Source organism: Aquarana catesbeiana, unplaced genomic scaffold, assembly GCF_042186555.1.
Source record: "Aquarana catesbeiana isolate 2022-GZ unplaced genomic scaffold, ASM4218655v1 unanchor227, whole genome shotgun sequence".
Taxonomy (NCBI): domain Eukaryota; kingdom Metazoa; phylum Chordata; class Amphibia; order Anura; family Ranidae; genus Aquarana; species Aquarana catesbeiana.
In genome coordinates, this window is record NW_027362654.1 from 158,039 (window position 1) to 175,396 (window position 17,358).

Consider the following 17,358-nt stretch of genomic DNA (forward strand, 5'->3'; position numbering starts at 1 on the left):
CAGACCGGGGGAGGCATTGGGGAGAAAATGCTCCACCCACTACATGGACCGGGGGAGGGATTCAGGAGAAAATGCTCCACCCACTACACAGACCAGGGGAGGGATTTAGGAAAATATGCTCCACCCACACAGCAACACAATACTGTAAATGTAATGTTGCAGTATATTAGGGACGGGGGTGTTAACTCTCACAGGCCTCTACATATAATGGTCACAGACCTTCCCCTGTATTCTACAGGTAATAGATAAATTTGCAACACAATTGGTCACCAGAAATATAACTTTATTAAACTTTTTATTACAAATAAACTTCAATTGATTTAATCACTATTATAATTTAAAATTTAACCCCTATTAAAAAGGTATAAAAGTTGCTCTCTGCAACACGGTGATAATGTAACTGCTACACTTACAAGATAATGTATGGGTTTGCACAGGCAGTTTGGTGCATAAAAAGTATATATTTATGTATAATTTGTGGCTAGTGAGAAATAGATTTGAATGGAAATTTTTGTGCCTGGAGTTCAGCTTTAATTTCCATACCTGCAGCAAATAGTTGTAGTTCAATATTCTGATGGAACATGACAGTGTCTAATCTGGGGGTCATTCAGAGGATCCCATCAAAAAGAATTCTCACACAGCAAATTCTCTTACAATACACAAAACCTAAAATGGTATATTAGATATTCTGTACCTCACCAATAGCCACCAATTCATCCTTGTAGAGTTCAATTAAAGGCAAAGCATCTTCTAAGTCCTAGAGGATAAAATAATGTTCACTACCACATCTTATAAATCTTTATTTTCCAAGTATTTAAGTATTTTTATGTAAGAAAACAATGGCTGACTGAAGCTGCTTAAAGGATCACCCCATTCACTAAACTGGTATTTGGGTTCTAGGTGGGGTCTGGACTGAGTTGCCCGGTTAACTCCTAAACTTATTGTGAATTCCAGTGGTTGGAGGTCCCTGCCATTGTTCCCAGATGTTCCTTTTGCATCTGTTGCTTCTCCATCATAAGAAATAAAAAAATCAGTCAATGGGAAGAGTTGGACATCTTATTAGAAGGTGAGCAGACCTGGGAAGTCAAGCACAGAGATCTTTTCCATGGAGTCCCAAGAGGTGTAAGAATTTAAGGACTTAAGTCCCAGTCATTAAATACAAGTAAAGCGCTCAAATGAACTCCCTAAGGCCCCTTTCACACAGGCGCTTCCATTGGACGGACTCCGCTTGCTCATCGGTGACATGTCCGCTAACATCCGCCGCTATGCGATCCTGTCCGCTAAATCCAGAGGGATGTTGGCCCTATTTTCTGCACAGTGAGCGGAGATGGACAAAGTCCCGCTCTCCTCTATGGGGAGATCAGGTGAAAATGGACCGCCTGTCTGTTTTCATCCGATTCGCCAGACAGATGAAAAATAGGACCACCATATGTCTGGATTTGGCAGACAGGATCAGATCATATAGGATAGCGGCGGATGTCAGCGGACATGTCACTGCTGATATCCGCCACTCCATAGAAGTGAATGCAGGGTCCGATCAGGTCCGCCTGAAAAACTGACAGACAAACCTGTTCGGACAGCCCGTGTGAAAGGGGCCTCAAAAAGTAACGATAAGTAATGGGCTCTGAATATTCTATGTGTGAGGATAGTTCAGGGGGTGTCTCTGTTATACACACAAGGCAGTAGCTTCCAGGGTAAAACAAGTTTATTAAATGAAATAACACCAAGAAAAACATTCCATAATAATAGTATCTTATAGTGTGCTTGGTATCCAACAATAAAGCACGGGGATATGGCAATGTTCCAATGATGACAAAAGGGATAGCAATATGCCAAAACATCTAATGTGTCAATACTCGATGCAGAAGGTGGGAAAACACACTAGCATCCCCGCTCCAGGATGGTCGCTAGAAGCGGCAAGGATGCGCATCACCAGAAGTCACCAGGAATCGGAAGTCATCGGCCGGGATCGGAGAACATGCTTTAGGGCACCAGGAATTGATACTGTCCCCCCTAATTTGGTATAGTAAATCCTCCCCCTTAAGCAATTAGAATTACAATATCAATTCCAATATAAATGCTCTAATATGGAATACAGATTAAGAAGTTGAATCCCCCCTTAAGTGAGAAAGTGGACCCCTGCATATAAGCTAATCTATATCTTCTGGCCATCAGAACCCTCCCATATAAATATACCTCTAACCCCTTGAATGCTGGAGTTTACTCTTGACAGCTAAATAGGAATTAGCCCCATGGTTTATATATTTTTATTCGCTTTATATATTTTATTTGTCTTTTATATGACTGTACTATTATAAGACATTTATAAGCAAGAGAGTTTATGTATATTGTGTTGAACGCCAGCTCGCTGAAACCTATGCAAGTGTTAACGAAGCCCAGGGTATATTACGGACGGAGTGCACCATCATGGCGCATCTCCTGATAAAGTCACAGTGACGAAACGCATTGGGCTGGACTTGCTGGTGTCACTTCCGTCTGTCTGGTTCCGGACTGTGGAATGCAAAAGTTTCTTGGATTACATGAGCATGTAGCTTGTGTAATGTGAGCATTTTGACTATGTGAGTAGCAAATTGTATGTTTTTAAATACCGTACTTTTAATAAACAGAATCACGCTTCTCTTTCCCTCTGCATGTATGCAAATGATGGAGTATTGCTTGTAAATGAGGTGCCCAATTCAATATAAAAGGATACATAGGGGCAGTCAGAGGAGAAGCTGTTTGATTTTGCACAAAACGTACCTTTCTGGCGAGTGGGTAACACAAAGGAGGGGGAGCACGTAGTGTTGCAATTTAAAGCACAGACCCTATGAATTTTGAAGCACTGAGCACTTTTTGAAACACATGAACATTAATAATCTTATTGAATGTATATGAATTCATTTGAAGCATGTAGCACTTTATTATGTGATTTATAGTTTAGAAATTTATTATTGAGTTTTATAATGAGTTTATCTGAGCATTCTGAGCACTTTATCACACATGTGAAAATAGCGCCGCACATATTTGGTGGCATTGATATTCAGATTAACCCTTCATGGTGTAATCATAGTGCAGGCAGCTATAAGGAAATACACATCATAGCGCGGGGTTTATTGTTTTTTTAATGTTCCTACACAGTAGAAGTTGGTAATATCTGGTTAATAATAAATTGTAAAGCATCTTACCTGAAGGGTGGCACTGCGTTGTTGCTCTGAGGTTTCCGTTTGCACTGGGTGCACTCCTAAACATGGAAATACCAGTCCCGCATTCCTGTGTGCAGTCAGGCACTGGATAAACAACATGACCGCCTTATAACTTTACATCTGTGCTACTAAACAAAGCCACTGCCTAAGGCTACTTTCACACTGGGGCGGGGTGGCATTAGCGGTAAAAGCCGAGCTAGTTTTAGCGGCGCTTTACCGCTGTTATAGCGGTGCTTTTCGGGCGCTAGCGGGGCGCTTTTAACCCCGCTAGCAGCCGAATATAGGGTTAAAAGCGCCCGTAAATCGCTGCTGCCAAATTGCTTTGCAGGCACTTCGGCAGCGCTGCCCATGCATGCACTACTCTTTTTCAGCACAGCCAGAGGCACTGCACAGCAGCTGCCAATTGAACTTTGTGCGACATTTCAATAAAGTTTGTTTAAAAAAAAAAAAAAAAAAAAGGGACACAGCAGTACAGTGTGGTTACAATGCAGCAGCTGGTGTGAACAGACCATAAAGGTACATCATATATTCATCTTTTGGTGCTTTCAGTTAAACTGATTGTAAAGTCTCATTTTTTTTTTAGTTAAAAATAACAAACATGTTATACTTACCTCCTCTGTTAGAGTGGTTTTGCACAGAGCAGCCCAGATCCTCCTCTTCTCAGGTCCCTCTTCGGTGCTCATGGCCCCTCCCTCCTGTTCAGTGCTCCTACCGCAAGCAGCTTGCTATGGGGGCACCCAAGCTAAACTGAAGCTCCGTGTGTCCATTCAGACATGGAGCCATGGCGTGGCCCCACCCCCTTTCTCTCCTTTTTGGCTAACAGCAGCAAGAGCCAATGGCGACACACTGCTGTCTCAGCCAATGAGGATTGGAGTCCCAGGCAGCCGAGACACTCCTGCAACATCGCTGGATCTAGTAAGTATTAGGGGGTCTGAAGGCGACTGCTGCACACAGAAGGCTTTTTATCTTAATGCCTATAATGCATGAAGATAAAAAACCTTATGCCTTTACAACCACTTTAAATAAATTAAAAATAAGCACAAGGGACAGTACTTACATTGCATGAGAAGTGTCCTTTATACTGGTAGCTGCTCTCCATCCAAAAAAGCGCTGTATGAAATGAGGAGGTGGACCCTTTATTCATCTGCCTGTCCTCCATTAACAAATCGCTTTTTATTACTGGAGGATAGAATACGGCTTCTATGAATTTAGGGGGAGGAGCACGACATTAAAGAGGAGCTCCAGTCATATCTGTGTTTATTAAAAGTCAGCAGCTACAAAAACTGTAGCTGCCAACCTAATAAACATACACTCACCTGTCCCAGAATCCATCGATGTGCTCACCTGAGCTGTGCTCTGTGTTCTGTCCCTGGCAGCTGCATCTCAACTGTGCGCACCTGGCTGTGACAGCTTGCGGCTTCACAGCCGGGTGCCCACAGCGCATGCGCATTCTGAATGGCCCTGCAGCCTTCTGGGACCTGTAATGTGTCCCAGAAGATTGGGGGGGATTGGGTCAAAGTTCTGGTCACCTATGCTATCCGAGCGGAAATGGGAACCTGTCAAAACCAGCCCCCCCCCAAAAAAAAGTGCCAATTCGTAAAGAGTTGGGGGGAGGAGGCCTTAAAGCATAATTCCCCTTTTGGGTGAAGCTCCGCTTTAATCCTGTCGCTTTGCCCTGCATGACTACAAGGCAGGTTTACTATAAATACTGACTTTGGGTGGAGTTGGCCTTTAATAGATACATATGATGTACAGATACTTTAGTCTTACCTTCTAGAAAGCTGAATTAATTTTTCGAATTCTGCAGCATGCTCTGCCACCGCCACTAGAGCCCGGACCCCAGCCTGAAAGCCAGAAAAAGGCCCAAAAATATGAAACATGGTAGTCATTTTTAAACAGGGCATAGTGCTGTCAGAGAAGACCATGATACAGGGTCACTGTGTGCCCGGGAGAACATACCAGCTCTATTTACATTGACCCCAATTTACTAAACGAGTAGACCATTTTAACCATTAAATTTAACTATTAACTTTGCGAAGAATGCCCAATATATACAGTGGGGACAGAAAGTATTCAGACCCCCTTAAATTTTTCACTCTTTGTTATATTGCAGCCATTTGCTAAAAATCATTTGGGTTCTTTTTTTCCCCTCATTAATGTACACACAGCACCCCATATAGACAGAAAAACACAGAATTGTTGACATTTCTGCAGATTTATTTAAAAAGAAAAACTGAAATATCACATGGTCCTAAGTATTCAGACCCTTTGCTCAGTATTTAGTAGAAGCTCCTTTTGATCTAATACAGCCATGAGTCTTTTTGGGAAAGATGCAACAAGTTTTGCACACCTGGATTTGGGGATCCTCTGCCATTCCTCCTTGCAGATCCTCTCCAGTTCTGTCAGGTTGGATGGTAAACGTTGGTGGACAGCCATTTTTAGGTCTCTCCAGAGATGCTCAATTGGGTTTAAGTCAGGGCTCTGGCTGGGCCATTCAAGAACAGTCACAGAGTTGTTGTGAAGCCACTCCTTCATTATTTTAGCTGTGTGCTTAGGGTCATTGTCTTGTTGGAAGGTAAACCTTCGGCCCAGTCTGAGGTCCTGAGCACTCTAGAGAAGGTTTTCGTCCAGGATATCCCTGTACTTGGCCGCATTCATCTTTCCCTCGATTGCAACCAGTCGTCCTGTCCCTGCAGCTGAAAAAACCCCCACAGCATGATGCTGCCACCACCATGCTTCACTGTTGGGACTGTATTGGACAGGGGATGAGCAGTGTCTGGTTTTCTCCACACATACCACTTAGAATTAAGGCCAAAAAGTTCCATCTTGGTCTCATCAGACCAAAGAATCTTATTTCTCACCATCTTGGAGTCCTTCAGGTGTTTTTTAGCAAACTCCATGCGGGCTTTCATGTGTCTTGCACTGAGGAGAGGCTTCCGTCAGGCCACTCTGCCATAAAGCCCCGACTGGTGGAGGGCTGCAGTGATCGTTGACTTTCTACAACTTTCTCCCATCTCCCGACTGCATCTCTGGAGCTCAGCCACAGTGATCTTTGGGTTCTTCTTTACCTCTCTCACCAAGGCTCTTCTCCCCCAATAGCTCAGTTTGGCCGGACAGCCAGCTCTAGGAAGGGTTCTGGTCGTCCCAAATGTCTTCCATTTAAGGATTATGGAGGCCACTGTGCTCTTAGGAACCTTAAGTGCAGCAGAAATTTTTGTAACCTTGGCCAGATCTGTGCCTTGCCATTATTCTGTCTCTGAGCTCTTCAGGCAGTTCCTTTGACCTCATGATTCTCATTCGCTCTGACATGCACCGTGAGCTGTAAGGTCTTATATAGACAGGCGTGTGGCTTTCCTAATCAAGTCCAATCAGTATAATCAAACACAGCTGGACTCAAATGAAAGTGTAGAACCATCTCAAGGATGATCAGAAGAAACGGACAGCACCTGAGTTAAATATATGAGTGACATAGCAAAGGGTCTGAATACTTAGGACCATGTGATATTTCAGTTTTTTTTTTTTTTAATAAATCTGCAAAAATGTCAACAATTCTGTGTTTTTCTGTCAATATGGGGTGCTGTGTGTACATTAATGAGGAAAAAAAGAAAAAACTTAAAAAAAACTTAAATGATTTTAGCAAATGGCTGCAACATAACAAAGAGTGAAAAATGTAAGGGGGTCTGAATACTTTCTGTCTGTAAATATATATTCTTATGTTAGCATAATTGGATAATGAAAGTCAGTACAGCTTCACCTCATTCACTAAGCTAAGTGAAAATTCCCTTTGCAAAAAGAAAAATGTCCCCAGCTTAGCAAACAAGGTGAAGCTGGGCTGATTTCCATCATCCAATCATGTGTCAGCAAAAATCCTTTTACATTCGTATGACTGAGTATTTTTGCTAAGTGAATTTTTATTTTTTCTCACCTCATTCACTTTTTAAAAGACTAAGATAAATGGAAATGCACTATGGAATTGAACATGCTCTACCCCGTAGTGAACTGGAAGTAAATTAGCCCATGTCTCCAGTACACCAACACAGCTTTACTAGCCACTGTATCATCTTTTTCCTTTATGGCTTCTCTATACATGCAGCAGCCCTCAGAGGAATGATCCGCAGCGGAGGCATTATCTTGACTCCTCGCCATCTGTTTTAACCCTTTAAAGCTCACAGCACAATCCTATGCACTGCACATGGTTGCAGGGTGGCCCCATTAAATGGGTCATGCGCAACAGGAGGTACTGCTCAACGAACCTGCCAGAGGGTTTAATTCTTGCCATCACAACTGCAGCATGTGTAGATCCCTGGCTACTTCTTTTGTTTTTGTTTAAGGGGGAATGGTTGGGAGGGCTGTAAAAATGTGGCTATAATATGTATTTTTACTGCCCTCCCGAACCACAAGTGTAATAAGACCTTTCTCTGCTGTGATCATTTTTACCAAACTAACAATTAAAATTGAAACCGAAAATGCAGGATGCACTTAGCCAAGTCTGAAACCGAAAATGACAGTTTAAAAAAAATATTTATATTTTTATATATAAATTGTATTATATTTGACTTTTTAATTAATATCATCAATTTAAATTAATAAAAATTTATTGTTGGCCATTATTGGCACCTCTAGTGCAAGAAAAGCTCAAGAAAAATGCAGTCTGCAGTCTCTAAACATCTCTTGTATCGTGTCCTCAGTCTAACCATCTCTTGTATCACGTCTGCAATAACTTACTTAAACACACTGCTAATAGTATTAGCAAAACTTCCGTTTGGTGCACCTCTAGCAGACATGATACAGGAGATGGCCAGAGACTGCAGACATGATACAAAAGATCAATGCAGCCTCACCTGTGCCTGTCAGATGCAGCCTCACCAGTGCCCGTCAGATACAGCCTCACCAGTGCCCGTCAGATGCAGCCTCACCAGTGCCCGTCAGATGCAGCCTCACCAGTGCCCGTCAGATGCAGCCTCACCAGTGCCCGTCAGATGCAGCCTCACCAGTGCCCGTCAGATGCAGCCTCACCAGTGCCCGTCAGATACAGCCTCACCAGTGCCCGTCAGATGCAGCGTGCCCGTCAGATGCAGCCTCACCAGTGCCCGTCAGATGCAGCCTCACCAGTGCCCGTCAGATGCAGCCTCACCAGTGCCCGTCAGATGCAGCCTCACCAGTGCCCGTCAGATGCAGCCTCACCAGTGCCCGAATCAGAGCGGCGATCTCCCTCTGTGTTATGGAGCTGGATTTGAATTTCCCGGTGATACATCACACTGATTCAATCTCCCGGCATTGGATCAGCGTGCCGTTTATTGCAGGAGACGGGACATTGTTACTGGAGCTGCCTGGACAATTCAGCTCCGTGACATAGAGGGAGATCGCTGCTCTGCGCGAGGAGAGGAGGAGGGAAGAGAAGACTGACTGAGCAGCCAGGATGACACCCCCACAATGTGCGGCAGCTGAGGCAGACCCCGCCCCCTTTTTGATGCCATTATTAGCACCTTTTCTTCTTTTGGCCGCATGCCGAAAACAAAGTTTTTGGCCGATATGTTTCGGCGGGCCGAAGTTTTGGTGCACCACTACTAAAAATGGATAACAGCGGTCCAATATCTAAGTAAAGTTGCTAAGCAATACGTTTTAGCAGTTATACGTGTAAAGAAAATAAAACAATACTTACTGTTCTTGCTTCTTGCAAAATGTTATCGATGTCCTGCAATGTAAAGGAGCAATAAATGAATAGATACACACACAAATTGTAGAAATTTTAAAGACATTGGTATGTTATGAATTGACACCAGGAGCAAAAAGCTGAAAGTTCTTACCTGTCAGAATTGCAGAGGGGAAAAAGAGACAAAAATAATCAATATTTCACAATCCACCGTCATGGATATTCGTAGATTTAGGAATCGTGAAAAAGCAGTAAAAGCACTTTAGAACTGAACCCTGTAGCTGCAGGCACTGAGAAGTAATTATTTCTCAAAGTTTACAGAGGAAAACACTTTCACTTTTATTTAGGCAGCTCAGCTCACTCTGTATCTCCCAGCAGTGACTTGTCAGCATGACAGCCTTCTAATCTATAATGTAAACACAGAGCAGGTGCCCAGGAAGAGGGGTAGAGAGCAGAGTGCTGAGACTTAGGCCCCTTTCACACGATCGGACCGTTCAGGTCCACCTGTCAGTTTTGACGGCGGACCTGAACGGGCGCTCCATGTTAGCCTATGGAGCGACGGATGTCAACAGAGACATGTCCGCTGACATCCGACCCGGTCCGATCCGCAAAAAGCAGACGAATGGCCCTACGTCCGGATCCGTCGCTGGCGGATCGGTTCGGGTGAGATCTGATGAAAAGGGACATGCTGTCCGTTTTCATCCGATCCCTCCATAGGCAGCAGCGGCGCCTGACAAGCCCCTCCCCGCTCAGTGAGCAGAGAGGGACCTGTCATCCGCCGGCTCAGCGGAGATCAACGGAGAGATCTCCCGCTGAGCCGGCGGACCGAGGTGGGCTCCGTGGAAGTGGAGTCCGCCTCGTGTGAATGAGGGCTTAAACTTTGGGCAAATTTCTTTTCCCCATGCAGTGGGCCTGTGCCCGCACTGCATTGGTCCACTGCTCGTTTTTTCTAGGGGTGAGCAGAAAGTTTATACTCACCTGATCCGCCGATCATCCAAAAAAAAAACGTGCTCCCCCACAGTGCAGTGGTGGACTATTCTAGGAGCCGCAAAGACTGGTCTTGTGCGGGGAGGATTGGCAGGTCAGGTAAGTACAGTATATCTATATCTCCGTTGTCCTCTCCCCTAATACAAAACGAGCGGCTAACCCGTGCAGTGCGGGCACGGTCCTACTGCACAGGTAAAAATAAAATGCCTGGGAGTTTTCCTTTGACTTCACTGCTTCTATTGTAAACTCTAAGCCCCCATTCACACCGATGTGACTTGTCATGCAATTTGACAGTTCCAAATCCCTTGACAAGTCGCACCCTATTGTCAACAATGGGACTGTTCAAAGCGGTGTGACTCAGACTATGTGGTGCTGCATTGATTTTTTTAAAAAAGATTCCTGCACTATTTTTTGCGATTTAAGGTTTGACTTGCATAGCCATCTCTGCATGAAGTCGCACAGATGTCAGGCAAGACTGAAATTGCACTGACCTGCGGCATTGAAACCGTGCTACTTTAAGTGAAGTAGCATGATTTCAAAGTCACATTCAGTGTGAACCAGGGCTAAAGGATTAGTTCACCTTTACTTTTCCCAAAAATGTCCCAATACATCACAGTGTCTTTAAAGGAGAAGTTCAGCCTGGGCTCGTTTGGCTGGGCTTCTCCACTGGGTCACAAGAGTGCAATTCGTTTTGCACTCCTGTGACCCGTTTTTAGCAGAGAGCACTTTGAAGTCCGACATTCTTCCCACTGACCCCCAACGTAGAGGGACATTCTTCCCACTGACCACCAATGTAAGGGGACATTCTTCCCACTGACCACCAATGTAAGGGGACATTCTTCCCACTGACCACCAATGTAAGGGGACATGCTTCCCACTGACCACCAATGTAGGGGGACATTCTTCCCACTGACCACCAATGTAGGGGGACATTCTTCCCACTGACCACCAATGTAAGAGGGACATTCTTCCCACTGACTAGCAATGTAAGAGGGACATTCTTCCCACTGACCACCAATGTAGGGGGACATTCTTCCCACTGACCACCAATGTAAGAGGGACATTCTTCCCACTGACCACCAATGTAAGGGGACATTCTTCCCACTGACCAGCAATGTAAGAGGGACATTCTTCCCACTGACCACCAATGTAAAGGGACATTCTTCCCACTGACCATCAATGTAAGGGGACTTTCTTTCCACTGACCCCCATTGTAGGGGGGACATTCTTCCCACTGACCCCCCAATGTAGAGGGACATTCTTCCCACTGACCATCAATGTAAGGGGTCATTCTTTCTACTGACCCCCAAAGTATGGGGACATTCTTCCCACTGACCACCAATGTAAAGGGACATTCTTCCCACTGACCATCAATGTAAGGGGACATTCTTCCCACTGACCCCCATTGTAGGGGGGACATTCTTCCCACTGACCCCCCAATGTAGAGGGACATTCTTCCCACTGACCATCAATGTAAGGGGTCATTCTTTCTACTGACCCCCAAAGTATGGGGACATTCTTCCCACTGACCATCAATGTAAGGGGAAATTCTTCCCACTGACCCCCCATGTAGGGGGACATTCTTCCCACTGACCACCAATGTAAGGGGACATGCTTCCCACTGACCACCAATGTAAGGGGACATTCTTCCCACTGACCCCCAATGCAAGGGGACATTCTTCCCACTGACCACCAATGTAAGGGGACATTCTTCCCACTGACCACCAATGTAAGGGGACATTCTTCCCACTGACCACCAATGTAAGGGGACATTCTTCCCACTGACCCCCAATGTAAGAGGGACATTCTTCCCACTGACCACCAATGTAGGGGGACATTCTTCCCACTGACCACCAATGTAAGAGGGACATTCTTCCCACTGACTAGCAATGTAAGAGGGACATTCTTCCCACTGACCACCAATGTAAAGGGACATTCTTCCCACTGACCATCAATGTAAGGGGACTTTCTTTCCACTGACCCCCATTGTAGGGGGGACATTCTTCCCACTGACCCCCCAATGTAGAGGGACATTCTTCCCACTGACCATCAATGTAAGGGGTCATTCTTTCTACTGACCCCCAAAGTATGGGGAAATTCTTCCCACTGACCATCAATGTAAGGGGAAATTCTTCCCACTGACCCCCCATGTAGGGGACATTCTTCCCACTGACCATCAATATAAGGGGAAATTCTTCCCACTGACCCCCCATGTAGGGGACATTCTTCCCACTGACCCCCAATGTAAGGGGACATTCTTCCCACTGACCCCCAATGTAAGGGGACATTCTTCCCACTGACCCCCAATGTAAGGGGACATTCTTCCCACTGACCTCCAATTTAAAGGGACACTACAATTTTCACTTTCGGCATCTCTTTTCTGGCCATTAGTATTATTCTTTTCATCCCATGATTACTACTAAAAATAATTTGGTTGGATAGATAAGGGTAATCTTTTCTGGGTGTCAAATACTCAAACAGGTGTGCCACAATGCATATTGTTTCCTTTATTATTATCTGTAAAGATCTGATCACACTCATGTACCTTACGCTGTAGATATAATAATGTTTATCGGGGGTTCCCTGAGACCTGGAGATTATTTCAGGGGTTCCTCTGCTGTAAGGTGGAGAACGTCTACTCTCGGGTTGTAGATAACGGAAAATTTGCCTCCTCCTATTCCTTCTGTATTGAACTATATTATAATTGTACTGTCCCCCCATCTACATCGTAAAGCGCTGCGTAAACTGTTGGCACTATATAAATCCCGCATAATATAATAATGCTCTCATATATATCTGGAATATTCCTGTCCTGGTTGCAATCCATGGCAGGATACATGGAGCAGATCGCTCCGTATGCTACCATGTGGGCACCAGAAAAACCGAATATTTAAATATTGTCATTGGAAAATAAAAGTCAGCTGATCACATGATTGGCCGGGCCAGCAATGATTCAATCAATTTGGAATTGTCAGCCCTATACACCCCAGGGGAAGAGCTGTGTTACTGTGATAACTGCACATTACAGAAGCATGGAAGGAGAGAGCAATGAATAGGACTCTCACCTGATTAAATTCTGCAGCAGACAGGTGACAGTGACAGTCCACCATCCCCCCATTCAGCTCCATCCCGGCTCCCCGAGCAAGAACTTCCAGACATCTGTCAGTCTCCAGCTCAGCATGGACTCTCACTGCACATGCGCCTCCCCAGCCACCAGCACCGCCCTCCATCTTTGTACACCCGTTCTTACAGACCTAGCGACATAAATTCCAAAATTGTAACTTTTATTCCGGTAAAACTAATTTTACTCGAGGTAACTGTATTCAAAAAATGTCCTCCAAAAAGTTATTTGTGTTTTATTTCAAGTACTGGCAACTGTCGGGTGTAGTAAAATGGCGATTTTTCCGTTTTAGCTGTCAGCTGGTTATTCACTTTATTTTATTTTTTTGTTACTAAATTATTTTAAATATATCAATTACAAGGCTGTATGTAAGCAAGTTCGTTAGAAATAGTAATAAATAAAGATTGGGAGTAGCAAGATGGCGACTGTCCGACTTCCGGTGCGCATTTGTACAGGGAAAAATACCGAAATATGCTGTGATGTTCGTTTGTAAAGAATGCTTAATAATATTCTAATACGTACAGAGTAATAACTCTGTAGAAAAATATGAAAGCAAGCCGTCCCTTCAACCTACACGGAACGAATGTGTTAGGGACGGTTCCCGGGGGTGCAGATTTGGAACGGGACTTCCGGCGCGGGGCTTTCCGGTTTTTGAAAATGGCGGCAAATGTTGACAGTCCGAAGCGAAGGAGTCTCCGCTTACAGGATACGAGAGTGGCCGCTGAGAACGGACCAGCTTCCTCCTTCTCCCCAGGGGCCCGGGGCCCCGCAGAGCTCAGGACTTCCGGTAATGCAAGGAGCCTGTCTGCGGAGAAGAGGAGGGCAGGCACAGAGAGACAGGAGGGGTGTTGTGCCGAGAATGGCTTCCCCGTCGAAATCTGTTCCCCCTGTCTCTCGGAGGAGATCGGAACTCCGCCTCTCCAGCCCTCTGCACTACCGCTCCTCCTACTCTTCCCCGAATGCTAATCATCCTTCTACCGTCCCCGCCCCCGTGCGCGTCCCCGTGCGCGTCCCCTGTACAATATTAGTCTATCCACACAAATATATATGTATATATTATCACTCCTATATATGTATATATTATCACTCCTATATATGTATATATTATCACTCCTATATATGTATATATTATCACTCCTTATAAAATATATATCTGGTACAATATTATTATATACATACACACATATAGATATTATATATATATATATAAACTATACACATGTCATCATTATTATCCCTTCATATTAATGTGTCTAATTTATTCTTACCCCTCCTACGTCTTCATTAGTATCCCCGCCTATTATTTAATATTATTTATTGAACACTGGAAATTCTCCCCACAGTCCCTATTATTATTATTATTATTATTATTCCTACCACCTATTATATATCTATCAGTATACACGTCATCATTATCATCTCTTCCTATTATTTTATCTAATTTTTTTATTGCCCCTCCTATTATTTTATTTATTATTACACCTCCTATTATTTTATATTCATTGTTAATCCTTCTATTATTTTATATTATTGTTACACCTTCTATTCATTTTATCTAATTTATTATTACCCCCTCCCAGTGGCAGATGGTGCTGAAAATTTTTTGGGGGGGGCGCAAACAAACTGAAAAAATCGGAAAAAAAAAATCTTTAAACACAGCCACTGTGCACATCTGTTTCTCTGACTGCTCTACTCTTTGTATAAATCATCCTCACTCTTCTTTCTTACCCCAGACTCTTTCTATCCAGGGGAAGCGGATTTTGATAGCAAGCTGACTCTTGCTATCGGATCTGGTTCCCCCTCCCAAAATAGCTTCCACAGCATTTCAAGGGTTAAAAACACTTGTATATGGCTTCTCTGACTGCTCTACTCTTTGTATAAATCATCCTCACTCTTCTTTCTTACCCCAGACCCTTTCTGTCCAGGGGAAGCGGATTTTGATAGCAAGCTGACTATTGCTATCGAATCTGGTTCCCCCTCCCAATATAGCTTCCACAGCATTTCAGGGGTTAAAAAGACTTGTATATGGCTTCTCTGACTGCTCTACTCTTTGTATAAATCATCCCCATTCTTCCTTTTTACCCCAGACCCTTTCTGTCCAGGGGAAGCGGATTTTGATAGCAAGTTGACTATTGCTATCGAATCTGGTTCCCCCTCCCAAAATAGCTTCCACATCATTTCAAGGGTTAAAAACACTTGTATATGGCTTCTCTGACTGCTCTACTCTTTGTATCAATCATCCTCACTCTTCCTTCTTACCCCAGACCCTTTCTGTCCAGGGGAAGCGGATTTTGATAGCAAGCTGACTATTGCTATCGAATCTGGTTCCCCCTCCCAATATAGCTTCCACAGCATTTCAAGGGTTAAAAACACTTGTATATGGCTTCTCTGACTGCTCTACTCTTTGTATCAATCATCCCCATTCTTCCTTCTTACCCCAGACTCTTTCTATCCAGGGAAAGCGGATTTTGATAGCGAGTTGACATTTGCTATCGGATCTGGTTCCCCCTCCCAAAATAGCTTCCACAGCATTTCAAGGGTTAAAAACACTTGTATATGGCTTCTCTGACTGCTCTACTCTTTGTATCAATCATCCCCATTCTTCCTTCTTACCCCAGACTCTTTCTATCCAGGGGAAGCGGATTTTGATAGCAAGCTGACTCTTGCTATCGGATCTGGTTCCCCCTCCCAAAATAGCTTCCACAGCATTTCAAGGGTTAAAAACACTTGTATATGGCTTCTCTGACTGCTCTACTCTTTGTATAAATCATCCTCACTCTTCCTTCTTACCCCAGACCCTTTCTGTCCAGGGGAAGCGGATTTTGATAGCAAGCTGACTATTGCTATCGAATCTGGTTCCCCCTCCCAATATAGCTTCCACAGCATTTCAAGGGTTAAAAACACTTGTATATGGCTTCTCTGACTGCTCTACTCTTTGTATCAATCATCCCCATTCTTCCTTCTTACCCCAGACTCTTTCTATCCAGGGGAAGCGGATTTTGATAGCAAGCTGACTCTTGCTATCGGATCTGGTTCCCCCTCCCAAAATAGCTTCCACAGCATTTCAAGGGTTAAAAACACTTGTATATGGCTTCTCTGACTGCTCTACTCTTTGTATAAATCATCCTCACTCTTCTTTCTTACCCCAGACCCTTTCTGTCCAGGGGAAGCGGATTTTGATAGCAAGCTGACTATTGCTATCGAATCTGGTTCCCCCTCCCAATATAGCTTCCACAGCATTTCAGGGGTTAAAAAGACTTGTATATGGCTTCTCTGACTGCTCTACTCTTTGTATAAATCATCCCCATTCTTCCTTTTTACCCCAGACCCTTTCTGTCCAGGGGAAGCGGATTTTGATAGCAAGTTGACTATTGCTATCGAATCTGGTTCCCCCTCCCAAAACAGCTTCCACATCATTTCAAGGGTTAAAAACACTTGTATATGGCTTCTCTGACTGCTCTACTCTTTGTATCAATCATCCTCACTCTTCCTTCTTACCCCAGACCCTTTCTGTCCAGGGGAAGCGGATTTTGATAGCAAGCTGACTATTGCTATCGAATCTGGTTCCCCCTCCCAATATAGCTTCCACAGCATTTCAAGGGTTAAAAACACTTGTATATGGCTTCTCTGACTGCTCTACTCTTTGTATCAATCATCCCCATTCTTCCTTCTTACCCCAGACTCTTTCTATCCAGGGAAAGCGGATTTTGATAGCGAGTTGACATTTGCTATCGGATCTGGTTCCCCCTCCCAAAATAGCTTCCACAGCATTTCAAGGGTTAAAAACACTTGTATATGGCTTCTCTGACTGCTCTACTCTTTGTATCAATCATCCTCACTCTTCCTTCTTACCCCAGACCCTTTCTGTCCAGTGGAAGCGGATTTTGATAGCAAGCTGACTTTTGCTATCGAATCTGGTTCCCCCTCCCAATATAGCTTCCACAGCATTTCAAGGGTTAAAAACACTTGTATATGGCTTCTCTGACTGTTCTACTCTTTGTAAAAATCATCCTCACTCTTCTTTCTTACCCCAGACCCTTTCTGTCCAGGGGAAGCGGATTTTGATAGCAAGCTGACTATTGCTATCGAATCTGGTTCCCCCCTCCCAATATAGCTTCCACAGCATTTCAAGGGTTAAAAACACTTGTATATGGCTTCTCTAACTGCTCTACTCTTTGTATCAATCATCCCCATTCTTCCTTCTTACCCCAGACTCTTTCTATCCAGGGGAAGCGGATTTTGATAGCGAGTTGACTATTGCTATCAGATCTGGTTCCCCCTCCCAAAACAGCTTGCACGGTATTTCAGGGGTTAAAAAGACTTGTATATGGCTTCTCTGCTGCTCTACTCTTTGTATAAATCATCCTCACTCTTCTTTCTTACCCCAGACCCTT

The 17,358-nt window shown here is 44.2% G+C and overlaps 1 protein-coding gene across 4 annotated transcripts in view; it reads right to left on the reverse strand.

Annotated features, from left to right (window-relative positions):
• The window catches only part of LOC141121635 (putative deoxyribonuclease tatdn3-B), a 28,721-nt gene extending 14,843 nt beyond the window's left edge, over nucleotides 1-13,878 (reverse strand). For 2 of the 4 annotated variants that reach the window (XM_073611286.1, XM_073611283.1), the window contains exons 1-6: nucleotides 13,539-13,877; nucleotides 12,909-13,097; nucleotides 8,866-8,898; nucleotides 4,974-5,047; nucleotides 3,186-3,270; nucleotides 695-757 (exon numbers count right to left, since the gene is read on the reverse strand). In XM_073611286.1, coding sequence (XP_073467387.1) covers nucleotides 695-757; nucleotides 3,186-3,270; nucleotides 4,974-5,047; nucleotides 8,866-8,898; nucleotides 12,909-13,073 — 420 coding nt within the window. In that variant the 5' untranslated portion in view covers nucleotides 13,074-13,097; nucleotides 13,539-13,877. Of the gene's footprint in view, nucleotides 1-694; nucleotides 758-3,185; nucleotides 3,271-4,973; nucleotides 5,048-8,865; nucleotides 8,899-12,908; nucleotides 13,098-13,486 lie in introns of all 4 variants that reach the window. The other 2 variants (XM_073611284.1, XM_073611285.1) reach the window with 2 other exon arrangements.
• Nucleotides 13,879-17,358: the final 3,480 nt, after the last annotated feature.